Source organism: Oryx dammah, unplaced genomic scaffold (genome assembly GCF_014754425.2).
Source record: "Oryx dammah isolate SB20612 unplaced genomic scaffold, SCBI_Odam_1.1 HiC_scaffold_26, whole genome shotgun sequence".
NCBI lineage: Eukaryota > Metazoa > Chordata > Mammalia > Artiodactyla > Bovidae > Oryx > Oryx dammah.
Window position 1 is genome coordinate 64,935,281 of NW_024070210.1, and position 26,766 is coordinate 64,962,046.

At 51.2% G+C, this 26,766-nt stretch overlaps 1 protein-coding gene across 3 annotated transcripts; it reads left to right on the forward strand.

The window, feature by feature from the left end:
- Window positions 1-1,981: 1,981 nt before the first annotated feature.
- On the forward strand, window positions 1,982-16,442 carry PLA2G4F (phospholipase A2 group IVF). 3 transcript variants are annotated; one of them, XR_005718730.1, is made up of 21 exons: window positions 1,982-2,148; window positions 3,149-3,221; window positions 3,815-3,951; window positions 4,041-4,169; window positions 4,585-4,625; window positions 4,840-4,882; window positions 5,341-5,407; window positions 7,635-7,801; window positions 7,897-8,001; window positions 8,193-8,230; window positions 8,419-8,554; window positions 10,157-10,293; window positions 10,518-10,740; window positions 11,461-11,575; window positions 11,800-11,937; window positions 12,024-12,131; window positions 13,101-13,295; window positions 13,568-13,734; window positions 14,245-14,431; window positions 14,725-15,302; window positions 15,912-16,442. XR_005718730.1 is itself a non-coding variant. In XM_040226851.1 (20 exons), exons 1-20 carry the CDS (start codon window positions 2,038-2,040, stop codon window positions 14,943-14,945), a joined length of 2,538 nt encoding a protein of 845 aa, XP_040082785.1. In that variant the 5' UTR covers window positions 1,982-2,037; the 3' UTR covers window positions 14,946-16,442. The 3 variants fall into 3 exon arrangements, 2 of the variants coding, with proteins under 2 accessions (XP_040082785.1, XP_040082786.1); XM_040226851.1 differs by having other exon boundaries at window positions 14,725-16,442; XM_040226852.1 differs by lacking the exons at window positions 14,725-15,302; window positions 15,912-16,442 and having other exon boundaries at window positions 14,298-14,378.
- The last annotated feature ends 10,324 nt before the right edge of the window (window positions 16,443-26,766 follow it).

Consider the following 26,766-nt stretch of genomic DNA (forward strand, 5'->3'; position numbering starts at 1 on the left):
ATTTAAAAATCAAGATCTTGGTGGTCCATTAGTTAAAAAACCGCCTGCCAATGCAGGGAACATGGGTTTGATCTCTGGTCCAGGAAGATCCCACATGCTGTGGAGCATGAAACAGCCCATGTGCCAAAACTACTGCTGAAGCCTGAGCATCACAAGAAGCCCGCACACCACTAGAGGGCAGCAGTGAAGACCCAGTGCAGCCATCAATAATTTTTTAAATTAAAAAAAAAAAAACTATAGCTTAAAAGAAATTATTTTTAAAAGAATTGAAAAGACTAATCCAATTAGTGACTAAGGGAAAAAAAATCGGTGTAACACGGTCTTGATCTGTGTTGTCCGGTTCAGCTAGTGTGTAGCTGCTGTATTGACCGCATGCATGGAGAGCATCTCACCACAAGGTGTCAGCAGACACTGCAGCTCTAGCTGACCCAAACTTTCCCCTTCACATGTTAGGGCCTTGTGCCTCTTCCTGCAGCTGAGAATGACTGGGAGGTGCATGGTGGGTGTGGAATTGGTGGGATTAAGGGACTGAGGGGTGTTTGAGAAGTGGAGAAGTGTGGGTCCACTTTGGCCAGCTCCAAAACAGCGGTCTGTTCTTTCTGTGTCCTCGAGCCATCTCTGGCCACCCTGAGTTCCCTCTGGAAATGAAAAACATCTGGGGCGAGGAGGTTTGACTCTTGAGGCATGGGGCTGATGGTTTCCAGGAGAGGGTGTGGTACAGCCTAGAAAACAATCTGTCAGGAGCCCTGGATGCCAGGCCTGGCTGACTCTGCCCCCAGCTAGCTCTGTGCCCCCTGCCCCCTTCTGTCTCCCCTGCTGTGTACAGATCACCAAGAGGGTGGGACACCATTTCTGAGATCCCAGCATAGGTTCTTGACCTCATGCTCCAGTTGAGCAGAAACAGGCACTCCCCTTTGGGACCTGGCCAACAGCCGTTCAGGGAGTTTCTGGTCTGCGCTTGCCTGTGGGTTTCATTTTGAAGTTGAATCACTTCATTTGGAATGTCATTTTTTCACTCTCCAAGTTGAGCCACTGGAAAGAGTGGAGATGACTGGGTCTTGGTTGAGGAAAAGAAATGTATCTCCCAACAACTCACTGCCCTAGAGATCCTTTCTTCCAGAAACAGTGCCTATCTTAGACACCTCGGTGGTTGTGGTCCACGGAAAGAGGAACATCACACACCATCTGCAGCCTCAGGCTCACGATGGTTAGAGGGGACTCTGAAGCCTTTATCTCCAGTAGCTTAAGGACAAGCGGGCCAGTTTTGGCCTGCCCTTATCCATACCACCTGGCCATATGCCTACTTCTGTCCCTGGACCATCTAGGCATTTCCACTGATTCAGGAAGGGCACCTGGGCAGAAGCCACAGGGAGTCAGGAGTCTGAATTTCTCCAGGATGACGTTGAGCCCTCTTCACATTTGGACTAGGGCCTAATGCCGTGCCCGTCGGTTTGAAGAACAAGTGAGGGAGACCTTGAGAGATTAGAAATACCTCTGAGTTCAGATGAAACACAACACCAGAGATTTCCAAGTTTCTGCTTAAGAGCTGTGGGGAAGGTGGGACTTGAAAGGTGTTGGTTTTAGGGTTTTCTGGTAGCTTAGGGGAGACTAGGCCCCTAATGCAGCACTTTCTGGCTGCTCTTCCCTGGACCACCTGTGTTGGCATCATCTCAAAGGCTTGTTGGAAATACAAACACCTGGGTTCTATCCATACCCACTAAATCAAATCATCTGGGGATAGGGCTCAGGTGTCTATTTTCCATAAGCAGCCCCCTGATAACCAGGGGCTGGGACTGGGAACCAGAGTGCCTGTTCTGCATCCTCTTGGAAAGGCTCTGAAGTCCCTCCTGACAGAGGAACCTCGGCTCCAGGCACTTCCTGAAGCATGTCAAACCCCACCTCCAGCCACAGTTGAGAGTGCTCAATAAAGCGGCCAGCTCCACCCTCCCCACCTCAGCTACCTGTCAGACCTGAGCCAGCAGCCAGTGTGGCCAGAGTGCAGGCAGGGTTTCCTGCCAGGAATTGGGCTGCCTGGCCATGCTCTGGGCGCTCTGGCCCAGGTGGCTGACAAGCAAGGGGCTGCCCCTCCTGGGTACGGTGCAGCTACAGAAACAAGAGAAAAGGGGACCTCAGTGGAAGCAGTGGCGGGTAAAGTACCTGATCTTCCTTGGGGGTGTGGACAGGAGAAGTTCTGGGAGCCCAGTACGCTGTGGGGACTGGGGCCAACCCAGGGAATGCATTTGGATCTGGGCCAGGACCAATTTGCTCCAGATTACCTGGTAGAGTTTAGAGAACCTGGCCAAACAATAATCTTGAAAATAATCCCACCTGGTTAGGAAGTGGAGGGTGAGGTGATGTGACACTTGGAGCTGGTTGGGTCAGCCTGGCTGTAGAGTTGGGGGGCTGGTGGTTGAGGGGGTGGTGAGAGTGAGGGGCTCGCTGGGATCTGGAGGAGACAGTCTCACTCCTGGGAGGCTGCAGTCTGCTCTCCTGAGCCCAAGCTGCCCAAGTTTCCTTAGTGACTTGTCAGACCAGTACCCGCTGCATGACTCTAGGTTTCCCTTCACCTGCCCACCCCCTCTTGGGCCATCTTTTAGCCTTTGTCAGGAGCTGGCAGGTGCAGCTCATAACAGTTTTCTCTTTTGATAATCTCCTAAACACCTTACTCGAGGTTTCACTTCAGCTGTTCAGCTATAGCAGCGGTACTATAGTCAGGGGAGCTGCACGCTTGTGGTGCACAATAAACATAATTACTAAACATAATTAGTTAATGGATTAAGCACTTATGCTGGGCATTTTGTATGACTTCTCATTTAAAACTCATTATAACCCTGTGAGATTATCATCTTAACACTCACTTTAGAGACAGGGAAACTAAAGCGCAGGGAAATGAAGTTACTTGCCCAAGGTCATGCAGCTAGTCCAAGGTGCAGCTTCGATTTGATCCTGGCCCGACTGATTTCAAGGTCACATTCATCACCAATGTGCTTCGCTCCCAGTACTTCACCTGCTAAGGCCTCTTGGGTTCCTGGCGCAGGGACATCAGTGACCCTGGGCCAGGCTGCCTGGCGCTCTGTGATGGGATGAGGGAAATCCAAGATGGGCCCCACAGCTGGCTTCCTGGAACTGAGTCTTTCTGTCCTTTCAGCGAGAGACCCACCCCTTCTATGACCTCCAGGTGAAGGTGCTGAGGGCCAAAAATATCCAGGGCACAGACCTGCGTGAGTGACCCCTAATGCCACGCTTTCTCCCTTCCTCTCCCTGGGGCCTCCCCAGAGCTCAACAGGGGCTGGTCAGAAGTACACATGTGTATTTAGAGTCTAGTGGATGGAGATCTGTCTGGTGAGGGAGCCCAAGGGCCAGGCAGGCAGGAGCTGGAGGGGAGGGGAATAGGCAGACCACTGACTCCTCCCTGAGTCTGGCACATGGAGCGGTGCCAGCCTGGGTGAGTGTGTGAGGCCTGCTGTTGCCAGACGTCACTGTCTGCTCTCTAGGGGTTTCCATTGCAAGGCCCACACTGGGCAGGAGCTTGGAGCTCGTTCTCTGGATCCGGCCCTTTCTGGAAATTACCCCGTGGGCTGTGCTGCCACATAATCTCTTCACAGAATCTCCATCCTGTTGAATGGGAGGAGTCTCCCTGGTGAAGATGGACTCAAAGTCGAAGACATGGTCTCTCGCCTTCTCCCCACCCCAGCCTGCTCCATGGGCAGCCTCCCCTCCCCTCTCTGCTCTTCCTACCCAGCCCCAGCTTCCTCCAGGCAACCTTTCCAGCCATAAGCTAGAGGCTGAGGACCCCTGTCCATCCTACCTACAGTGTCCAAAGCTGACTGCTATGTGCAACTGTGGCTGCCCTCAGCATCCCCCAGCCCCGCCCGGACCAGGGTGGTGGCCAACTGCAGTGACCCCGAGTGGAACGAGACCTTCCACTACCGGATCCATGGTGCCGTGAAGGTGAGGGCTGGGCTGCGGAGGGGGAGGTCTCCTCCCAGAGGCTTGCCCTCTGCCCACTCTCAGGTTCCCCCTTTCGACACGGTCTCCAGAATGTCCTGGAGCTCACCCTCTATGACAAGGACATCCTGGACAGTGACCAGCTCGCCCTGCTGCTTTTTGATCTGAGGAGCCTCAAGCCAGGCCAACCACACAGACACACCTTCTCCCTCAGCCAGCAGGTGAGCCACTCCACCTGGGCAGTGGGCTCAGCCCTAGGAGACGAGGCGCTGGGCACAGGGGACTCCAGGTCAGCATGGGCCAGGCCTCCAAGACAAACCTCCTCCCTCCTGCAGCCCTGGAAGGAGTGCAAATTCTCCTTCCCTGAGTGAAGCCGGCACGTGGGCTCCTCAAGGGCATGGACTCTGTGTGTCTCTGTCATTCATTAATCTTTAGTGTCTAGAACATACCTGCCCACAGCCTTGAATGGATGGAGCTCCTGGTGGTGATGCCACCACCCCGTCCTGGGCCCATGAGCAGCCACGACAGCGGTCTCCCTTCTAGTCCCTGGAGCTGAGTAGGATCGGGGGTGGGGGAAAGGTCCTGAAACTCTAGGAGTACTTAAAAAACCGGTGCTCCCTTGCTCCCTCCATGTAGGAGTCACACGAGCTGCAGGTGGAATTTCTTTTGGAGAAGAGGTGAGTTCCAGTGGAGCCCATACCCTCCCATTTACGCTGAGACCCTCCTAGCTCCCAATCACTAGTCCTGAGCTGACCTGGCCTGAGAGGGGAGGTCCTGATCCTGACACCCACCCCTACCCCCCACACCTGCCCTGCTCCCCAAGTGCTTCAACTGCCTTGGTTACATTATCATAATAACAACCATCTTGAGGGATTCATGTGTCCCTTGCAGCCAGGTGCCCGCACCTGAAGTCATCACTAATGGGGTCCTGGTGGTGAGTAGTGGAGACCCGCTGGGGGATCTTCAGGGTTTGGGGGGGCTTTGAGGAGCCCACAACTGGGCCCACTTGCCTGAAGGGCACTCAAGGGGAGACATGCGGGGGAGGCATCTCCAGGGACAAGGGGGCACCTTGCCTCCACCTGAGGGAATAGCCCAGAAGCCAGCCTTCCCTGCTGGGTACAGCACTCTGCTCACTCAGGCCCCTGGCTTCTGAGACTGCCAAGGAGCCACTGGCCGGGGCCCCTCCTCTCCTCCCGCTTTCCTTCCAGGGGCCACTGCCTCTGAGTCCCGGGAAGGGGCTGTGACAGAAGACCCCTGCTCATAAGGCACAGGCCCTGGGAAGGATGTCAGCTCAACCTTTCCCCAGAGAGCCCTCCCTCCCTCTCTCCTGGTTCAGGCCCTGTTCAGGGCCCCATGGATGCTCTGGCTCCAACAGCCCTCTGCTTTCCTTAGGCTCAGCCATGTTTGAGAATCCAGGGCACCCTCAGGGGCGATGGGACAGCCCCACATCTAGAGCACGGTGAGTCTGGCCAGGGGCCTGGGGTCTTGCCTTCTCTCCTGGGAGGTTGGAGGCTGCTGGTTTCAGGAAGATGGGTCTTAGGCAGAAAATCCTTAATCTTTCATTGCTTAAAGCTGACCAAGGATGAAATGGATTGCCTCTGAAAGTAGTGAATCTCTGGAAATATTCAGGCACAGCGGCTATATCAGTTCAACTACTGATGTCCAAAAATACCCACAAAATCTCAGTGGCAGATGCATCTGGAGGTCAGCTGGGGCAGGGCTGATCTAGGCTGGGCTTGGTGGGGTGACCTGGCTTGGCTCCCATGTCCCTCGTCTACCTTCTGTGACCAGTGGACAAGCCCGGGCATGTCCTGAAGACATCTGCAGAGGTGCAAGAGAGCAAGTCCAGATGAGCAAGAGCTTTTTGAGTCTTTGGTTACATCACAGCCACTCACCAACATTTTGTTAGCCAAAACAAGCACAAGGCTGACTCTAAGTTGGAGGGCGAGGAATACAGAGGCTTCTTTAGTGGGAGGAATTGAGGTCACGTGGCAAAAAGTGAGCCCTCCAGAAGTGAAGAACTGGGGCCATTGCGGTCTGTCATGGAAGGCAGGCACTCAGGAGGGGGCCCAGCTGTGGGAGTGGAGCGGAGGCTGTGTGGCAGCTGAGGTCACTCCCACACTGGGAAGTCTGGGCCTCTGGGCCAAGTGCTGCCCAGGTAACATTGGGCACTTTCTATGAGTCAGGCACTGGGCTAAGCATTTTATAGTGTTTTATTTTTGAATCCTCAGAACAACCTTGTAAAATAGGTACAGTCATTACTCTCTTTTAATTCATGAGACAGAGGCTCAAAGAAGCTTGCTTAAAGTCACACAGTCAATAAGTGATGGAGCAGACCCGGGCCCAGGACCTATTTGCTACCCACACCACAGCTTTTATTGTTTCTTTCTGTGAATAGTCCATATTAGTCTCAGCCTAAAAGCTGTGGTGTAAATAGAAGTATCACTTATTTTAAAATTTCCTTCCACCCTTGCTCATGTCAAGTCTCAGGTCTCATTTGGTGCCAAAGAAGGCATATAGGGAAAGGGATTCCATTTGGACCTCTGCTCCTGAGTGTTTGGATCTGGGGCTCTTTTGTGGGTCTGTCTGGTCCCCTCTTCATGGGTGTCATTTGTAGCTCTTTCTGTCTGGGGTCTTGCTTGCTCTCCAGAAAGCTGCAGAGTCAAGGGCAGGCCCTGCTGCTCCTGGGCCCCCAGGCCTCTCCCTGCCTCCTCGCAGGCTGGCCTCACACAGGCAGGGCCAGCTCTCCTCTGCTTCCTCAATCCTGTCCTCTTTGGGCCATGAACCCATGTCCTCCTACCTCCCCTGCAAATCCTCTCTGTTCTCACATGGTCTTATGCTTCGGAAACAATGTGCAGCTTATTTGCTTTTTCTCTGGCCACAAACCTGCCCCAAGGCCCTCAGCACAGGGCTTGAATAGGGCAACAGAGGGGAAAGTACCTGTTGAAAACTGGTAATTAATGTAATAATTAATATAGGATCATTATAATATGAGGAGAAGGCAATGGCAACCCACTCGAGTATTCTTGCCTGGAGAATCCCAGGGACGGTGGAGCCTGGTGGGCTGCCATCTATGGGGTCGCACAGAGTCAGATACGACTGAAGCGACTTAGCAGCAGCAGCGTTATAATATGATCCTATATATATATTTTTTAAATATATGTTTTATACCAGGCTTCCGAGGTGGCACTAGTGGTAAAGAACTCACCTGCCAATGCAGGACACGAAGAGACCTGGGCTCAATCCCTGGGTCAGGAAGATTCCTCGGAGGAGGAATTGGCAACCCACTCCAGTATTCTTTCCTGGAGAATTCTGTGGAGAGAGGAGTCTAGTGGGCTATAGTCCATGAGGTTGCAAAAGAGTCGGACACAACTGAAGTAACTTAGCATGCACTCATGTTATATACTTAATACAATAATCTCAAAATCATCAGCCCCATAAGCCCTGAGCAGGAGCTCTTCGCTCAACAACAGCCCCCAGTTCTGACCAGGACAGGTTATAGGACTCTGAGTGTCTTTTGTGATACCTTGTCGGTGGGACACGGTGTCAGAGACTGAGCAAGGTGATGAGCTGACATTCCCAAGGGGAAGGAAAGGGGAGTCGCTGCTGGGGCGCCGCCATCATGAGCCACACACACCCCACCCTCACCCCCTCGCCTGGCACTCACCTGGGCCCTCTGCTCTCAGGTCCTAGGCAGATTCAGCTGGCAGTGCCTGGAGCCTACGAGAAGCCCCAGCTCTTGCCCTTGCAGCCTCCCACGGAGACGGGCGTCCCAGCCATGTTCACCTTCCACGTGAATCCAGTACTCAGCTCCAGGCTGGAGGTGGGCCTAGGAAAGAAGCTCATGGTCCAGGTGAGTGACGTGGCCTGGGAAGGAGCGAATGACGAAATCAGTCCAGTCTGGAGGAGGCCCCTTTCCCTGCACTCTGAGTGTTTTCTTCTCTGCAGGGCGACCCGAGGGCCAAGGAGGAGACCCAGACCAGCAAGCCTGGCATCCTGCTCTCATCTCTGGCCCTAGGCCAGGAGCAGCAGTGTGTCTTGGCCCTGGGGGAGGTAAGGCCCTGTCCAGGTGCCTGAGGGATCCCTGCCTGCTCTGTCACCACCAAAAAGGGTCAGGGGAAGGAGGTCAAGATAAAGCCAGCCTGGGGCTCAATCATGGTGTCCACATCCAGGCCACAGTTACCAGAGCAACCGGTGCTGTGAGTCCCACTCAGTGCTCTGGTGATGGCTGTTGTCTCTTCCAGGGCCAGGAGGTGGCCATGAGTGTGAAGGCAGAGATGAGGTGAGGCAGTGGGGGGCTATTCTGCTGACTCAGCTCAGCTGGGGGTTGGGGGTGTCTGGTTCCCAGGGGATCTTCCTGAGGGGTTCCCTGGCGTGTGCATCTCTCTCTCCTGTGACAATGGGTTTGCTGGAGGCTCTCCTCCGCTGAACCGTCACCCAGTACCCCACCCCCGACCTCATCTGAGGCAGCTCTGGGGACCTTGACCTGCGTCTTGGCTTTGACCTCTGTGATGGGGAGAAGGAGTTTCTGGAGAAGAGGAAGCGGCTCGTGTCCAAGGCTCTTCAGCAGGCTTTGGGGTTGAGCCACACTCCCGATAGTAGCCAGGTATGGAATGAAGGAGCTGGGCCCCAGAGTGGTTGGGACCAATTCCAACTTCTTCCTTGAGGGGACTGTGTGGCTAGGAGGTGACAGGAAGCGTTGAGGAAGCGTGGGGACCAGCGGAGGAAGGCAGCCACCCTGTTTGCCTGAGCTGATGGGCATGCTTGGGAGAGTCAGGACCCCATACATAATGGGAGCTGAGCAGCCTCAGCTGAGGGAGCTCTATTAGTCTGCTCCGGCTGCTATAATAGAACACCCCAGACTGGTGGCTCAAAAAATGGACATTTATTATCTAGCCTGGAGGCTGGAAGTTCCAGATCAAGGAGCCCTCGGGGTTGGCGTCTGATGAGGCTGCTCTTGCTAACTGTAGACGGCCACCTTCTGGCTGGGACCTCACATGGCCTTTCCCCTGTGCATGTGCAAGGGTTTGGGGGAGTCTCTTTCTCTTCCTCTTCTTACAAGGACACCAGTCCTATGGGATGAAGGTCCCACTCTTAGCACCTCACATAATGTATATTACCTCCTTATGGGCCTCCCGCCTATCTCCGCGGGAGGCTGCAGGGGCAAGGACATGATGCAGTGTATAAGAGTAGACAAAGAGATTTGGAAGTGGAGGCTCCGTGGGAGCCTGTGTTTGGGAGGCAGGGGGAAAGGCAGTGCTGAGGGGGAGACCTGGGGAAAATCAGGAACGAGCAGTGGCTTCCTCCTGTGCCCGGAGCTGACAAGCTGAGCAAGCCTAGACTTCTGGTTTGGTAATGCCTGCCCTGCACCTGGTCTCCATTCTGTGGGCAGAGGGTAGAAAGTGCACAGGCCTGCCAACAGGCCCTCTGCCTCCTCCAGCCCTCTGAGGGCACAGTGACCTTGTTGGGATGTGGCCCCAGAGCATTTCTTTCAAGACAGGAGAAGAAAGGAAAAACAGGGAAAGGAACCAGAAGCCTGGGGTGGAATGAACCAGACCTTTCTGGAAAATTTGAGGAGCCAAAAAGTTTCTAGTCTGATCCCACCAGGCGCCTCTGATCCTAAAAAGACATTTGGGCACCTCTTGTGTCTAGGGCAGGTCCAAGCCGCATGCTGGCCTTTGCCACTTCAGTTCTTGTTCTCAGCTGGGGATAACTTCATGTCCCACCCATCTAGGGGACATTTGTCACCACCCCTGGGGGAGGGGGGGGGTGCTACTGGTGTCTGCTGGGTAACAGCCAGAAATGTTGCTCAATGTCCTATAACGCAGAGAATAAGTTCCTTACAACAAAGAATGATCTGGTCCAAAATCACCAATAGTGCCAAGGTTGAGAAACCTTGATTTTGCTGTTTTGAGCAAATCCAATATACCTCCCAGGTACATACTTTCCTGGTATAATGTGAAGAGCCATCTCTGAGGCTCTACTGCCTCAGTTTGATAGCCTAGTACTTACTATTGGTATGATTGTGGACACAGTATCTAAACATCCTGAGCCTCAGTTTCCTCATCTGTAAAGTGGGGATGCCATTGGGTTGCTTTGAAGGTTCGGTGAGATAACACAAGACTTTTAGACCAGTGTCTGATCTGCTAAGCAGGAACAGACGAGCAGTAGTGGGAGTAGATGTTATCACGACTGTCGTTGTGCCCAGGTGCCGGTGGTGGCCGTGCTGGGTTCAGGAGGTGGAACCCGAGCCATGTCGTCTTTGTATGGCAGCCTGGCTGGGCTACAGGAGCTCGGCCTCTTGGACACTGTGACCTACCTGAGCGGGGTCTCCGGGTCCACCTGGTAAGTGAGCTAGGGGCAGGACAAAATAGAGGAGAGCTCTGAAGGGGCAGGGGCGTGACCTGGTGATCTGGTGAGGAGGAGCATAAAGGGACAGGGTCCACAGGGCCCTCTGACTGGGTGGTGCAGGTCAGTGCAAGGGATGGGGGAGGAGGGTGATTCACAGACACCTGCATCTCTCTATCCCCTGTCTCTGCCTCCCTGTCCCTAATTCCCTCCATACCCAGGTGCATCTCCACACTCTACAAGGACCCAGCCTGGTCCCAGATGGCCTTGCAGGGCCCTATTGAGCGTGCCCAGGCTCAGGTGTGCAGCAGTAAGATGGGGGCAATGTCCATGGAGCGCCTGCATTACTACGCCCAGGAACTGGGAATCCGGGAAAGCAGCGGCCACAACACTTCCCTCGTTGACCTCTGGGGCCTTCTCATTGAATATTTCCTGTACCAGGAGGTAAGAGATGAGTAGGTAATAAAGATACGTGGCTTCTGTCCACCTTACCCCATCAGCGCTTAGTTCCACTAAAGCTTTCCAAAAACTTAGTGCCTAGGCCTCACTTCCAGAGATGCTGGTTTTGGTTGGTGAGTTGTCAAGCCCTAATTCAGATCTGCTTTGAAAGTGTCCCAAATGATTCCAACCTGCTGTTGAGGAAGAATGCCACCCCAGCCCACTGGCCAAACAGGCATAATGCACATCACCTGGTGATTTCTCCTGGAACTGCAGGCCTAGCAGACACTAGGAAACGAGATGAGAGCTGAGTGAAGTTCTTAGGACCCTGGGGACCTATGGGTCCTGGCCCACTGCTGTGTGGCTGTTAGTCGTGAAAGTGATATCTTGTTTCTAAGAAAAGAATACATGTTTTCTAGTGATTTACTTTTTAAAAGAAAATAGAGTGGATTTTCAGTTGTTCCTTTAAAAATGTGGCTTGACCCTCTTGGGTTCTGACATGCTTTCTTGAACGGGAAGAAGGGGGAGGATGTTCCCAAAGGTCCTGGAACTGCACAAAGCCCTCAGTGGCCTCCGCTCTGCTGCAGCCCAAAGCTTGTCCTTTCTAGAGTTGTCTCTAGATTACAGCCCTTAGTCTTGGAGGCACACCGTACTGCGCAGGGTGGCACGGGGCTGTGGGAAGGGAACTCCCAAAAGGCCAAGTGGTCTCCCTTCTTTCCTGACCAGGAAAATCCTGCCAAGCTGTCTGACCAGAAGGAGGCAGTCAGCCAGGGCCAGAACCCTTACCCCATCTACGCCAGCGTCAACGTCCGCAGCAACGTCAGTGGGGAGGACTTTGCAGGTGCCAGGGTGTGGGGACCTAGGGAGCAGGTAGAGGCAATGGTGGGGGCGGGTGCAAGAGGCCAGGGTTCTCAGTGTACAGGGGGAGCCTTGGAGCAGCTCAGTGGGCCTGCTGCATCCAGCTCTGGACAAGGCAAAGACTTCTGCTCAGGCACAAGGGTGGTGGGGAACCATGGGCTCCTAGTCAGAAGCCTCTGGTGACATTCCCTTCACTTTGGCTCCCAGAGTGGTGCGAGTTCACCCCCAATGAGGTCGGCTTCCCCAAGTACGGTGCATATGTTCCCACCGAGCTCTTTGGCTCAGACTTCTTCATGGGGCGCCTGCTGCAGCTCCGGCCCGAGTCCCGGATCTGCTTCCTGCAGGGTACGTCTAGGTGGGAGGGCTGAGGACAGGGCAGGCTCTGTGAAGTGGGGGGTTGTAAGGGCCTGGGGCCTTGCCTTTCTCCTTAGGTATGTGGGGCAGCGCCTTTGCAGCCAGCCTGGATGAGATCTTCCTGAAGACCTCTGGCCAGGGCCTCAGCTTCCTAGACCGGCGCAAAGGCAGTGTGAACATCACAGGTGAGAGCTGAGATCCCCCAACCAAGCCCACCCCCAGCCCTCAATACCTCTTTCCAGCAACAGGACCCTGCAGAGGCCTAACGAATGAGGGAGAAGGACTTGGATGTCCCATTCGGTTCAGAGAAGTACTGAGAAGATATCTTCTGGCTTAGGGTCTCTGGATGCCCAGAGGTCTAAAAAGAGGCTGGAGGATGGGGGGCCCATGTCAGAAAATGGAGTGGGAACTGTGAGTGCTCTGTGATAAGCCTATGCCTTTAAAAGTTTCCATTTGAGCTTCAGTTAGATCAATTTGGGGCTACTGGGCAGCTGGCTGATCCTCTGCTCGCCCACCTCAGGGTTCCCCTTCAGCCCACTCTTTAAATGGCCCATGAGCTTCGTGCTACATAGAATACCTTCCCCACCTTTCTTCCCTGGGTAACTTTTGTCCTGTTCTAAAAGTTCAGCTCAGACATCATTTTGTCAGGAGGCATCTCTGTTCCACTCCGTCCCCCCAGGTTGATCAAGGGTCTGACTGCCAGGGTCCCGTAGAACCGTACACACATCCCATATGGTCCTGACCTCAGGGCATTGTCACCATTAGGACCTCTCTATGTGACTTCCCTGGCACGCTGTGAGCCCTGGATGGCCAGGGCAGGGCCTGTCCATCTCTGCAAACCCATGCCCAGCACAGTGGCCAGCATGACATGTGATAATTGCTCAGCAGGGTGAAATTCTAACTGGAAGTTGCACATGCAGCTTAAAGGGTAGGTGGTATTTAATACATGCTATGTCATAGGCAACTTTCAAAATGTGGGGACCATGAAAAAAAAGTCATTTAAGTTTGGGAAGCAGTGGTCAGAGGCATGGGAGTTGGGGTTGGGGAAGAGGAGGGGTATGGGAAGATGAAGCGGGTTTCTATGAAGCACAAGGACCACTGGGCAAAGGAGGGCACCACTTCTCACTGTATTTCACCCTCCCACATCCACCTAGATGACTGCCAAGACCTCCGGCTTCACAAACCAGGGCGGCTGAGAACCAGGCTCTTCACCCCTCAGGGACCCTTCTATCAGGCTTTGCTGGACATATGCACCTCCCGGTTGACCTCAGCCGAGAACTCCAACTTCACCCGGGGCCTCTACCTGCACGAGGACTATGTGTCTGGCAGGGAGTTTGTGGCGTGGAAAGGTGGGTGCTGCTCTGGGCAGGGTCCCACCTATTGCCTGTGCCTGTGGCTCTCTGAGGCCAGTTCTGCCTTTTGACCATGATGGGGGTTAGGGTGGAGCTCCGGCTGCCCCGGGGGGCTGGCAGGGGAAGGACTGTGATGACTGTGCTGGGAGGCAGGGCTGGGAGCTGAGATGGGAGACCTTGTGGCTGTCAGAGACAAGAGGAGAGCTCTCGGCAGAGAGGGGTGAAGAGAAGAGGGGTGCTGCAAAGCACAAGCATTTGTCTTTGTGCAGATTTGCATCCAGACGCCTTCCCCAACCAGCTTACTCCCATGAGGGACTGTCTATACTTGGTGGACGGAGGCTTTGCCATCAACTCCCCATTCCCACTGAGCCTGCAGCCACAAAGAGCTGTGGACCTCATTCTGTCCTTCGACTATTCCCTGGATGCCCCTTTTGAGGTAAAGTGCAGGGTGGGTGGGGCGTGGGTCTCTGCCACAGCATCCTGGCTGGGCATTGAGGGATCGCCCTTTAAGGAGGGCTTGGGTTCCGAGCTGTGGGTGAGCACCTTTGTGAACACTGTTAGCAGTTCTTGTCTCCCCATCTGAAAGGTGATGGGGGAGAGTGAGAGTCAGGAGAGGCGGCCAAAGAGAGTCCTCAGGAGCCTTTATCCGGGTGAAGAGGAGACTGCTGTTCTGGCCGATGCTGTTTCTGATGGATTCCTTGCTCCTGTCTGGGCCTGGGTCTAGGTCTGCTGTCCCATGGTTACAATGGTAACCACAGAGCCAGCAGGGCCCCCCCAGGGAGTCTCGGTCAGCGGCTCCCTCCAGCCATGTGGAGGTGGGATCTGTTTGTGTTGCTGAAGTCAGTTGGCTGGTGGGGGGCAGAGCTGGCGTTGAAGCCTGGGCCTGTGTGAGTCCAGGGGGGCCTCAGGGAGGGTCAGAAGTGTACAAGTGAGCATCCCTACTCAGGTCTTACAGATGACAGAGAAGTACTGCCTGGACCGAGGCATCTCCTTCCCCAGGATTGAGGTGTCCCCGGAGGACATGAAGGAACCCCACGAGTGCTACCTGTTTGCCAAGGCTGAGGACCCAAGCTCACCCATCATACTGCACTTCCCCCTGGTCAACCGTACCTTCCGCACACACCTGGCCCCAGGTGAGGGGAGCCTGGGGTCTGGGTCTGATGCACAGAGCCCTGGGCTGGTGAGGGGGTTGCTGTCCCCAGGACGATGTATGAAAGCCTTCCTCTTGGAGGCTCTGAGCTGGCCTCTGCTTCCTGGACTTAGCATGCACATTGGCCCGGCTCCTTCCAGTGGGTGAGAGAGCTGAGATGGGGGCCCAACCAGAAGCCATGGAACCAGCTGGATGTCCTGGGGAGGTGGGCTTTTGGACTGGCAACTCCTAGTCACAGAGTACCCTAGCCCGGCCTCTCTCCATGTCCCATCACAGGTGTGGAGCGAAAAACGGCTGAGGAGAAGGCTGGTGGGGACTTTGTCATCAACGGGCCAGACACTCCCTATGGCATGATGAACTTCACCTACGAGCCCCAAGAGTTTGAGCAGCTGGTGGCCCTGAGTCGATACAATGTCCTGAACAATGTAGAGACTGTGCGGAAGGCCCTCCAGCTGGCTCTAGACCGGCGACAGCCTAGGGACAGGACTGGAGGCTGACCCAGGCTGGAGTTGGGGGACTGGGACAGAGGAGGGACCCTGGGCTCCAGACCAGGGCTTGGTAGGGGGAGGAGCAGCGGATCCTGCAGGGCTTCTGCTTCTCATCTCTTTGGAACCTGCATTGAGGTCCCCAGGCTCTGGGGATGTTCCTCCAGGGTGCAGCCTGGACTTTTGAGGGTCCCTTCTCCCCTGTGTTTCTGGGAGGAGGTAGTATGTTGGCGAGGGGATGTATGGCAGACATGAACAGTTCTCATCTGACACTGGAGTGTGTGGAGGGACTCAGGCAACCATCGTGGCCCAGGGCCCATGCCAAACACAGAAGGACTTCAGAGGGACCAGGTCTTCAGACCCTCAAAGGTAGGGGTGCTGAGAGAGCTGAGTGCCGGTTACTGCCCTAAACTGACACCAGAAGCAAAGATGTGTCCATCCAATCCACACTTCCTGCAAACAGCCCCAGCCCTGACCATCCATCCCTCCACGCCCCACTGCATCTGGATGCTAAAGGCATCCAGAATAAAGGGGGACCACATTGGTTGCCCATCTGGGTCACTCACCCCAGGGTCCTGCCTGTTAATTCCTCTCCACCTCTGGCCTCCTCTGCCTGCCTCATGGCTCCCCACCCTTCTGTGCTCAGCCTCCTGAAGGCTGTGGGGTGATCTCCCCTCCTGGCTGGGCTCCACCTGGCGGTTCCCCATGCTAATTCCCCATCTTTTCTCTTTAAACTTGCGTCACATCCTCTTAGCAAGTGTACAGCTGCTACCTTGAGCAAATAGCCTCACCATTCCCAGAAGTTAAATGAGTATGTCTAGAGGGCATATCCATTTATTGGGGCAGAGCAAACATGAACCTGCGTGTGTGTGTTTTCCCAGTGCCTCTGGTCTGTGAGCACCTGTCAGCTGCCAGGGATGGGCAGGGGTAGAGAACCTAGCTGGGAACTCAGAGCCTGGGTTCCCACCTTTTTCACAGGTGTGTCCTGCCATCTGGGCCATCTACTTCCCTCTCCCTCTGCTTATCATTTCTTGTGACCCACAAGGGACCCTCCAAACATCCGAAGCCTCTCCAGCATTGGCAGAATTCCGGTCTGTGGAGAGGAGATCCACAATGACTGGGCTTGGTGTGGGGGTCTTCAGGCCCTCTCCCCCTGGCCAGGGCCTCTGTGGCGTCTTTCTCCTCCCACTGCCCCACCCAGCGCTGAGCCGCCTGGGGCCCTTCCATGGCCCAGCTGCCATATAGTAAGTCCCCAACACACGAACTTTCAAGTTATGAACTTTCAAAGATATGAATGTGTGTTCCATCAGCATCAGGCCCTAGTGAAACTGCAGCTTGCCTTCCATCTCCTAGTGCTGACCATCCTTCTGCTCAACTATCTCCCACCTCCTTTTCCTCATCCAGTCAGTAACTCTTTTTGCCTGTTCACTCAATGCCCACCCCTGTATGCCAACTTTTGTCGTGTACTTTTAAAGATACGGTACTGTAAGATTAAAAAGGTTTTCTTTATGTTTGTTTATTATGCATTATTTGTGTGAAAATATTATAAACCTATTATAGTACAGTATTATATAGCCAATTGTGTTAGGTGGATATCTTGGGCTAACTCTGTTGGATTTAACATACAAATTGGACTTACAAACATGCTCTTGGAGTGGAACTTGTTCGTACGTTGGGGACTTACTGTACTCACTGCTCATTCAACAATCCCTTGCTGCCAGGGCTGCTCACTTTGTCTGTTGCCTCTGCCTAGATCTGTCTCTCTCTCCCCCCTTCTCTCTCTCCCTCAATCACACATGCACATATAGGCATGCTGTCCAGGGCCCAAGTCACTATTCCTCTTTTAATCAGGGAACCTTTGTGACAAAGCCTCACCTGTCCTGACTCTGGGAAAATGACCCTAATTCTGGTTTCCAACTGGGCGGAAGTTGTCTAGATCCCAGTGGGTGGCCCTAGCCTGGCCTGGGATCTGAACCTCTAGCTGGATAGGAACCAGGAGGGCTGAAGGAGCTGGGCCTCAAAAGGGCCAGTGCTTTTTGCTGGTGTGGGGTGGGGCAGCTTGGGTCTCTCCTGCCTCCTCCCCAGGGCCCATTGCCCCTCAGATAGGCCATCTGATTAGCTGGTGTTCACACATCTTTAATGACTTTCTCCTTTGACCTCCTGTCTTCCTTTTGGTTTTATCTTTATTTTTGTTGGAGTACAAAATTGAATAGTTCTATAGTGGAGGAGTTCATCTTTCACTGTCCTATCTTTTTGCCTTTTCATACTGTTCGTGTGGTTCTCAAGGCAAGAATACTGAAGTGGTTTGCCATTCCTTTCTCCAGTGGACCACGTTTTGTCAGATCTCTCCCCCATGACCCGTCTGTCCTGGGTGGCCCTACATGGCATGGCTCATAGTTTCACTGAGTTAGACCAAGGCTGTGGTCCATGTGATCAGATTGGTTAGTTTTCTGTGACTGTGGTTTTCAGTCTGTCTGCCCTTTGATGGAGAAGGATAAAAGGCTTATGGAAGCTTCTGAATGGGAGAGACTGACTAAGGGGGAAACTGGGTCTTGTTCTGACTGGTTCCAAATCGGGAAAGGAGTACATCAAGGCTGTATATTGTCACTCTGCTTATTTAACTTCTATGTAGAGTACATCATGAGAAATGATGGACTGGATGAAGCACAAGCTAGAATAAAGATTGCGAGGAGAAATATCAGTAACCTCAGATATGCAGATGACACCACCCTTATGGCAGAAAGCGAAGAAGAACTAAAGAGCCTCTTGATGAAAGTGAAAGAGTAGAGTGAAAAAGTTGGCTTAAAGCTCAACATTCAGAAAACGAAGATCATGGCATCTGGTCCCATCATTTCATGGGAAATAGATGGGGAAACAGTGACAGACTTTATTTGGGGGGCTCCAAAATCACTGCAGATGGTGACTGCAGACATGAAATTGAAAGATGCTTGCTCCTTGGAAGAAAAGCTATGACCAACCTAGACAGCTTATTAAAAAGCAGAGACATTACTTTGCCAACAAATGTCCATCTAGTCAAAGTTATGGTGTTTCCAGTGGTCATGTACGAATGTAAGAGTTGGACTATAAAGAAAGCTGAGTGCTGAAGAATTGATACTTTTGAACTGTGGTGTTGGAGAAGACTCTTGAGGGTCCCTTGGACTGCAAGGATATCCAACCAGTCCATCCTAAAGGAAATCAGCCCTGAATATTCATTGGAAGGACTGATGTTGAAGCTGAAATTCTAATACTTTGGCCACCTGATGCAAAGAACTGACTCATTTGAAAAGACTCTGATGCTGGGAAAGATTGAAGGTGGGAAGAGAAGGGAATGACAGAGGATGAAATGGTTGGATGGCATCACCAACTCAATGGACATGAGTCTGGGTAAACTCCGGGAGTGGTGATGGACAGAGAGGCCTGGCGTGCTGCAGTCCATGGGGTTGCAAAGAGCTGGACACGACTGAGTGACTGAACTGAACTGAACTGATAGTGGAGAATCTGTGGAATATAAATCTTCTGAGTCCTGATATGTCTAGACTTGGCTTTTCTTGCCCTGACTTATAACAGTCTAGAGGAGTGAAGAATTCTTGGTTCAGACTTACATTTACTCAGATTTTTATTTTCCTTGTGTTGGGTATTGCTGCTGGGCAGCCTAATGTCAGATACATTCTCATCCCATTGTAGGTAATTTATCTTTACCTAACTTTTAGGGTTTTCTCTTTGTCTTTGATTTTCAAAAGTTTCACTATGATTTTTCTAAAGTTACAACTTGAAAAAATGAGTAAGCCCTTTCGATTTTGAGATTCATGTCTTTTTGAAGCTCTAAGAAATTATCTACCAATTTTATCAAAACACTACTCCTCTTCATTCTCTCTCTCTGGATTCCTATTAAATGGATATTGAAATGTATGAATGGATCCTCTGTATCCCTATACTTCCTTTTACATATTCTATTTTTTCATTTGTGTGGCATTGTGGAACTTTTCTTTGCATGATTTTTTGGTTCATAAATACATTCTCCACCTGTGGGCAGTCTGCTTCTCTATCCATCTTCTGGGGGATGGGTTTAACTTTCGACCGTCACATTTCTCTGCTTAAATTCCCAAATAAGGTCTTATGAAACTACCTGTTTTCATTGCTTGGAAATGGTTGACCACTTACCTCAGATGGTGTTAATATGTACATTTGATGGAAATTTTCTGATTGTTATGTGAACAGTTTCCTTGGGGCAGATTCTCTGTTGCCTACCCTTCATGGGCTTTGCCCTCTTTATATATTTGGTAATTCTTGGTTGTCATTTCATCGCCTAGAGGGTTATACTCAAGCTCCCAGCGGTGATGGCTCCTGGTCGGGTCACTGGCCATGCAATGGCAATGGTGGCCTTTGGGTGGCAGTGTGGGACTCAGGGAGGAGGGGCAAAGGACACACAGTTCTAGAGACTGACCCGCAGAGCCTTGAAGAGACATTATGAATTTATTAACCTATGTTTGTATCTGATGGGTTTGGTGTTGCAAGGGGCATGTAAAATATTACAAAGGAGAATTCCAGTTTCAAGATGAAAGACAGAGGACAGGCTGAGATCACTCCCCAGCATTTTTTAAAAAATTAACAATTTTCAGTTACCCAGTCAATTTTCTGAATTTGTTTTTTAAGAAAAAATTTAGGTTAAATCAAATTGTACATCCTAAATAATAAAAAGTTAGATGTTCTATTGGCAGGGAAGCAATGGAGATGCTGACATAGAGAACAGACTTGTGGGCACAGTGTGGGAAGGAAAGGGAGAGGTGAACCGAGAGAGCAGCCCTGAAACTCACATGCACACTGACTGCCACGCGTAAAACAGTCGGGCGGTAGGAATTTGCTGCATGACGCAGGGGGCACGAGCCAGTGCTCTGTTACAACCTAGAGGGGTGGGATGGGGGAGACGGGAGGGAGGTTCAAGAGGGGGACATGTATACACATAAAGCTGATTCACATTGCTGTATGGCAGAAACCAGCACATTGTAAAGCAATTATCCTCCAATGAAAAATAAATAAAAACTTTAAAGTTAAGTATTATTGTTGCATAAAGCTCTATTCTATGAATAATACCTGAGTTTCTTTTTTGATCTCCAGGGTACTTTTTAGTCCCCCAATGCACCATCAATCTGAGGTGATGTCCATTCACTTCCATAGGACCAGTCAACTCTGACACACAAAAGGGTAAAGAACCTCTTGGTCTGAGAGCTGCCAGCCTCACTAAGGTTCTCAAGGGCCACATACAAGGAGCCATGAGGGTGAAATTAGACAAGGTGGGTGATATGCTGAGCATAGCAGCTGGCAGGCTGTCTGCTCTCAGCACTGGCTGGTTGTTCTTTTCTAAGAGGTGCTTAGCAAAAACAAGTCCAGGAGCAGACTGTGGCTAAGATCATGAACTCCTTATTGCCAAATTCAGACTTAAATTGAAGAAAGTGGGGAAAACCACTAGACCATTCAGGTATGACCTAAATCATATCCCTTATGACTATACACTAGAAGTGAGAAATAGATTTAAGGGACTAGATCTGATAGATAGAGTGCCGGATGAACTATGGATGGAGATTCATGACATTGTGCAGGAGATGGGGATCAAGACCATCCTCAAGAAAAAGGAATGCCAAAAGCAAAATGGCTGTCTGGGGAGGCCTTACAAACAGCTGTGAAAAGAAGAGAGGCGAAAAGCAAAGAAGAAAAGGAAAGAAATAAGCATCTGAATGCAGAGTTCCAAAGAATAGCAAGAAGAGATAAGAAAGCCTTCCTCAGCGATCAATGCAAAGAAATAGAGGAAAACTCTAGAATGGGAAAGACTAGAGATCTCTTCAAGAAAATTAGAGATACCAAGGGAATATTTCTTGCAAAGATGGGCTCAATAAAGGACAGAAATTGTATGGACCTAACAGAAGCAGAAGATATTAAGGAGAGGTGGCAAGAATATAGAGAACTGTACAAAAAAGATCTTCACGACCCAGATAATCATGATGGTGTGATCACTCACACTCACCTAGAGCCAGACATCCTGGAACGTGAAGTCAAGTGGGCCTTAGAAAGCATCACTACGAAAAAAGCTAGTGGAGATGATGGAATTCCAGTTGAGCTATTTCAAATCCTGAAAGATGATGCTTTGAAAGCGCTGCACTCAATATGTCAGCAAATTTGGAAAACTCAGCAGTGGCCACAGGACTAGAAGAGGTCAGTTTTCATTCCAATCCCAAAGAAAGGCAGTGGCAAAGAATTCTCAAACTACCACACAATTGCACTCATCTCACATGCTAGTAAAGTAATGCTCAAAATTCTCCAAGCCAGGCTTCAGCAATACGTGAACTGTGAACTTCCAGATGTTCAAGCTGGTTTTAGAAAAGGCAGAGGAACCAGAGATCAAATTGCCAACATCTTCTGGATCATGGAAAAAGCAAGAGAGTTCCAGAAACACATCTATTTCTGCTTTATTGACTATGCCAAAGCCTTTGACTATGTGGATCACAATAAACTGTGGAAAATTCTGAAAGAGATGGGCATACCAGACTACGTGACCTGCCTCTTGAGAAACCTGTATGCAGGTCAGGAAGCAACAGTTAAAACTGGACATGGAACAACAGACTGGTTCCAAATAGGAAAAGGAGGCTGTATATTGTCACCCTGCTTATTTAACTTATATGCAGAGTACATCATGAGAAACCCTGGGCTGGAAGAAGCACAAGCTGGAATCAAGATTGCTGGGAGAAATATCGATAACCTCAGATATGCAGATGACACCACCCTTATGGCAGAAAGTGAAGAACTAAAAAGCCTCTTGATGAAAGTAAAAGAGGAGAGTGAAAAAGTTGGCTTAAAGCTCAACATTCAGAAAACGAAGATGATGGCATCTGGTCCCATCACTTCATGGCAAATAGATAGGGAAACAGTGGAAACAGTGTCAGACTTTATTTTTGGGGGCTCCAAAATCACTGCAGATGATGATTGCAGCCATGAAATCAAAAGATGCTTACTCCTTGGAAGGAAAGTTATGACCAACCTAGACAGCATATTAAAAAGCAGAGACATTACTTTGGCAACAAAGGTCTGTCTAGTCAAGGCTATGGTTTTTCCAGTGGTCATGTATGTATGTGAGAGTTGGACTATAACGAAAGCTGAGCGCTGAAGAATTGATGCTTTTGAACTGTGGTGTTGGAGAAGACTCCTGAGAGTCCCTTGGACTGCAAGGAGATCCAACTAGTCCATCCTAAAGGAGATCAGTCCTGGGTGTTCATTGTAAGGACTGATGTTGAAGCTGAAACTCCAATACTTTGGCCACCTAATGCAAAAAGCTGATTCTTGAAAAGACCTTGATGCTGGGAAAGATTGAGGGCAGAGGGAGAAGGGGACGACAGAGGATGAGATGGCTGGATGGCATCACCGACTCAATGGACATGGGTTTGTGTGGACCCCAGGAGCTGGTGATGGACAGGGAGGCCTGGCATGCTGCGGTTCATGGGTCGCAAAGAGTCGGACACAACTGAGTGACTGAACTGAACTGAATCACTCTGAGCTGCAGAGAAGTGGTCTTTTGGTTGGTCCTAAATTACTTGGTCCTCATTGCTCCCCATACCCTGCCAGGTACATTCATTGAAACCTAGCTTAGAACTGGACTTGCTGTCGCCACATGGCTGGGGGTAAGGCTGGTGATGCTGACCAGAGTGACCTGTCCCCAGCCCCAACCCTCCCCTAGGCTGGGGGGAGGATCTAGCCATCTGGGGACACTTGACAGGATTCATCCCTTGTCTTTGCTCCATGAATCTTCCTCTTCTTCTTCCTTCCTGGCCTGGAAGAAGGTGGTCCATCTTCTCCCAGGTCCATTTGTTCCTGTGTGCACACACGCGTGTGCTCTCTCTTTGTTTTGTCAGCTGTACCAGAAGTTCCTGGTGGTGCTGGCTGACATCCAAGAGGTGAAGAAAAAGCCCTCAGCGTGGAAGCCACCCAAGGGTGGAGCCCTGATGTCCTCACAGATCCTTGCCTTGCTGAGCTGGGCAGATTCAAGGCCCCATCCCTGTGGGGTTGCTTCTGCCACCACCCAGGGAGCAGGTCTCTCTGTCTAGAGCTGGGCTTGGAGTGGAGCCAGAGCCGGAGTGGAGGGGTTGGAGGGGAAGAGCAGAGGCAGCCAGTAGCCAAGGGCAGGGCGTCTCAGCCAGTGGCTGCTGTTCTCTGGGATTCCTGAATGAGACATCGAGTTCCTCAGTCCTCAAGGTGGCTGTCAGGGCCTGGGGAGTTTGCAGCCCTCTTAGCCACCTCCTTCAGCTCCCTGAAGACCAGTCCATTTACGCTTCTGGGCCAGACCAGTGACATCACTGTAGAGGAGTATTGTAACGTGAAGGGGTGGGAAGTCCAGGCTTAAGGGAATACCTGGCCTTCCTCAGCCATGACAGTCTTGCATTACCTGCTGGAATTAACACTGAGGACAGAGCCTTCACACAAGCCCCTTGCCTTGCTTTTGCAAGACTGGCATGTGGCTCCCAGGTGTACCTGCAGTTTCATGCCCAGAGGAAGCCCCTGATGGGCATTAGCCTAGATGCCTCTCTCATCACCCCCCTTTCTTCACCTGTACCTTCTTCTGAGCAAAACACTACACGCAGTCTGCTTTCTCAGGTCCCTCCCATGTGCCAGCTACCGAGGGTATCTGCATGCGACGGGGTCCCTATCTGGACACAGATAGGGGTCTTTCATTCCCAGACTAGGCCCAGCTTTGGGATTATAGTCCTGAGCTGTGTCTGGACAAACAGCTTCCCATCAGAGAAGGCTTGCTGTGGGGTCAGGCTGACCCCAGGAAATCTAGGAATGAGAGGCAACGTGGGGGTCCAAGACCTAAGATCCCCTTTAACTAGGGACAGTGTGGCCAGGGACCTGCGGCTAAGCCTGTACCAGCATAAAGTCCTGGTGTTTCTAGCTGCCACAGAGAACATCACCCATTAGCAGCTAGAAGTACTCTACTGTAGGCTGGGAGAGCCCAAGGCTGCAGGAATGGGGTAGGTGGGGAGAAACAGCAGCTGGAGAGCAGGCTGGGTGTCCAGGACTCTTTTGGAACCTGTTGGCTGTGTGAACTGATGCAGGTTTTGAGAGGTCGGGAAGGTGGAAAGAAGCAGCAAGGGTGACTGAGAGGGAGTGGGCTGGTGTGGTAAGAGAAATACCAGGGTAGTGTGGTGTCCAGGAAGCCAGGGATAAAAGCATTTCAAGAAGAGCTCTATCACCTGTGTCGTATGCTGTTGAGAGGTCAGGTGAGGTGAGGACTGAGAACTCATCACGGGACTAGCCATGGGTGCTGACTGGGGGCCTAGACAAGAGCAGTTTGGTAGAGCAGTGGGAGAGAAACCCGACTGGTTCAAGGAAATTGGAGACAGTGTAGGTAAAGTTCTTGAAGGTCTAAGCAGTGTAGAAGAACAGAGAAATGGGTAAGTAGCTGAAGGATGTGATATGGGGGGAGCAAAAGAGTTTTTCCTTGGAGAGTGAAGAATTATTTCATGTGCAATCATTCATGGGTATGATCCAAGAGAGGAAGAGTAGAGGATACAGGAGGGAGAAAGAAAAAATTTTAGACCAATGTCCTTGAATAGGGGAAAGAGGATGGGACCTAGTGGACGAGTCAGCGGTTTGGCCTTAGATCAGAGAGGGACCACTGGCTTCTAGCTGCAGAAGGAAAGGCTGGGGACATGGCGTGGTTGTAGGTTGCTGGTAGAACTTGGTAAATTTACTTCTAATTACTTCTATTTCTCAGTGAAATAGGAATTGAGGTTATCAGCTGAGAGTCTGGAGGAGGTTTTAGAGGTTTATAGATAGTGGAGAAAGGATGACTGAGTTATTGGAGTGGCAGAGGAAATGGACTAGGGACATAGACTAGGCCTGCTGGGCAACACAAGTACCCACCTGAGGTTCCTGGCCACAGAGTTAAAGTGAGTGCAGGTGCCAAGTGGTCCAAGAGTTGGATTCCACTAGGACTGAGTGTTACCCAGGGAGTGTAATGAAGCAAGAGATGGGCAAATGCGTTAAGAATGGGTGTCAGTGCACGATTATAATGATGGAACATAGAACTGGTGACTTTCTTCTCATTCCTGGGAAAGGAAGATAAACAGCATTGAACCCCTTGGATTCTCACGTGGAGACTAGCCTCTGGGTATTTCCAGTTCCAAACATGAAAGCCAGACTCTGCCCAGCCTGGAGGCCTCATGGGGGCTTCTGTGACCTGCTCCTAACCTCCTCTCCTTTCCCCTTACCCGCCCCCTGCCCCAAGGGTGATGTCCAGGGCAGTAAAGACTTGGAGCACTTGTACCATGAGGTCACAGCGCCATGCTGCAGACCGCACATTCTCCCTGATACAGTGGGGGTTAAGGGTGAAGGAGACCACCAAAGAGTTTGGGCGCCACACTCTGTCCCCCCAAGGGGTGGAAATTAAACCCAATCTGTGCTGGGCACAGCCACACCACTCCCTGGGCTGCCCTCCCAGGCCTGGGAGCTTCTGTTTGGAGGCACAATAAAACTACAGCTACTGCTTTGTCACTTTGGGCTCCTTATGCCGGTAGACCAGCAGGCAAAGGAAGGAATTACTTACCATCCTGATGATTCTGATCATCAGGAGCTAGAGCAGCTGCTCTAGAACGAGAGCAGGGAGGAATATATTTGGCATCAGATGATCCTTGATTTTCTCACACAAAGTTTTAACTGTAAGATGGGAAAATAGAGCAACCATGATCTGTTAACAGTATGGTAACCTGAACTCCAGATCTCTCAGAAATGAGGGTCTGGGACACCCCACCATGGGAGCCACTTGGACTAGTGGAAGTGGTGATTCAGGGGGAGGAGAACCTAGGATAGGGGCTGGGGTGGTGGTGTAGGGCGCAGGTGACAGTATCAGTTGCAGGTTTGGGGCTAGCAGCACAAGCTGTAGTTCATTCTGTTATTTCTTCTCTTGTATGTGTCCCCAGAAATTGTGTCCAACCAGAATCCTGGAAAAGATCTTCCTGAATAGAGTGAATTGAATATGGGAAGCAAGTGGATCTGAGCGGTACTGAATGTGGACTATAGTGAATGCTATTGGTGCCCTACCCTTCACAATGTGGGTGGGCCTCATCCAGTCGGTTGAAGGTCTGACTAGAGCAAAAAAGACTGGCTTCCACAAGTGAGAGGATATTCTCCAGATGGCTGCCTCAGACTTCACGAGCATCACTGGCTCTCTTGGGTCTCCACTCTCCAAACGTGGACTTGCCAGCCTCCATAACTGCATGAGCCAATTCCTTATAATAATTCTCTTTATATATATACAACCTATTAGTTCTGTTTTTTTTTTTCCCCTGGGGAACCCTAATACAGGTACAAACTGTTACAGAAAGTGCATCTCAAGGCTAGGGAGAGGCCTGGGTCTCTAGTACCCCAGCAGGAACCATCTTTATGTCTTAGGAAAGATATATAAGTTCCATTTCTCAGCCAAGCTCATATGTTGGAATACTCAGCTTCATGTTCAAAGGGCTTGTCTCTGGGATATTAATCAGCACTACCTCCTGTATTTCTCATAACAAGACCAATTCCTGGGAAGTTCCTGCCATAAGTCCATGCACGCCATTCCTTATTTTGGCTTTGCAATTCAGGGTGTGTTCCACACCCTGTTAATGTACACTCTGAACTGTTTCTGAGCTCAGGCATCACCTGCATCCTTGCTCCTCTTCCTGCCACTATGGCTTGATCTTTGCTGCTTTTGGCAGTCTTTCCACATATTTTGTGGGTTGGGATTCAGATATCTTTTAGTTTCATCAAAGGTGGAGTTTGTGTTTCTGCTATTATTTTCCAATGTTGCTTT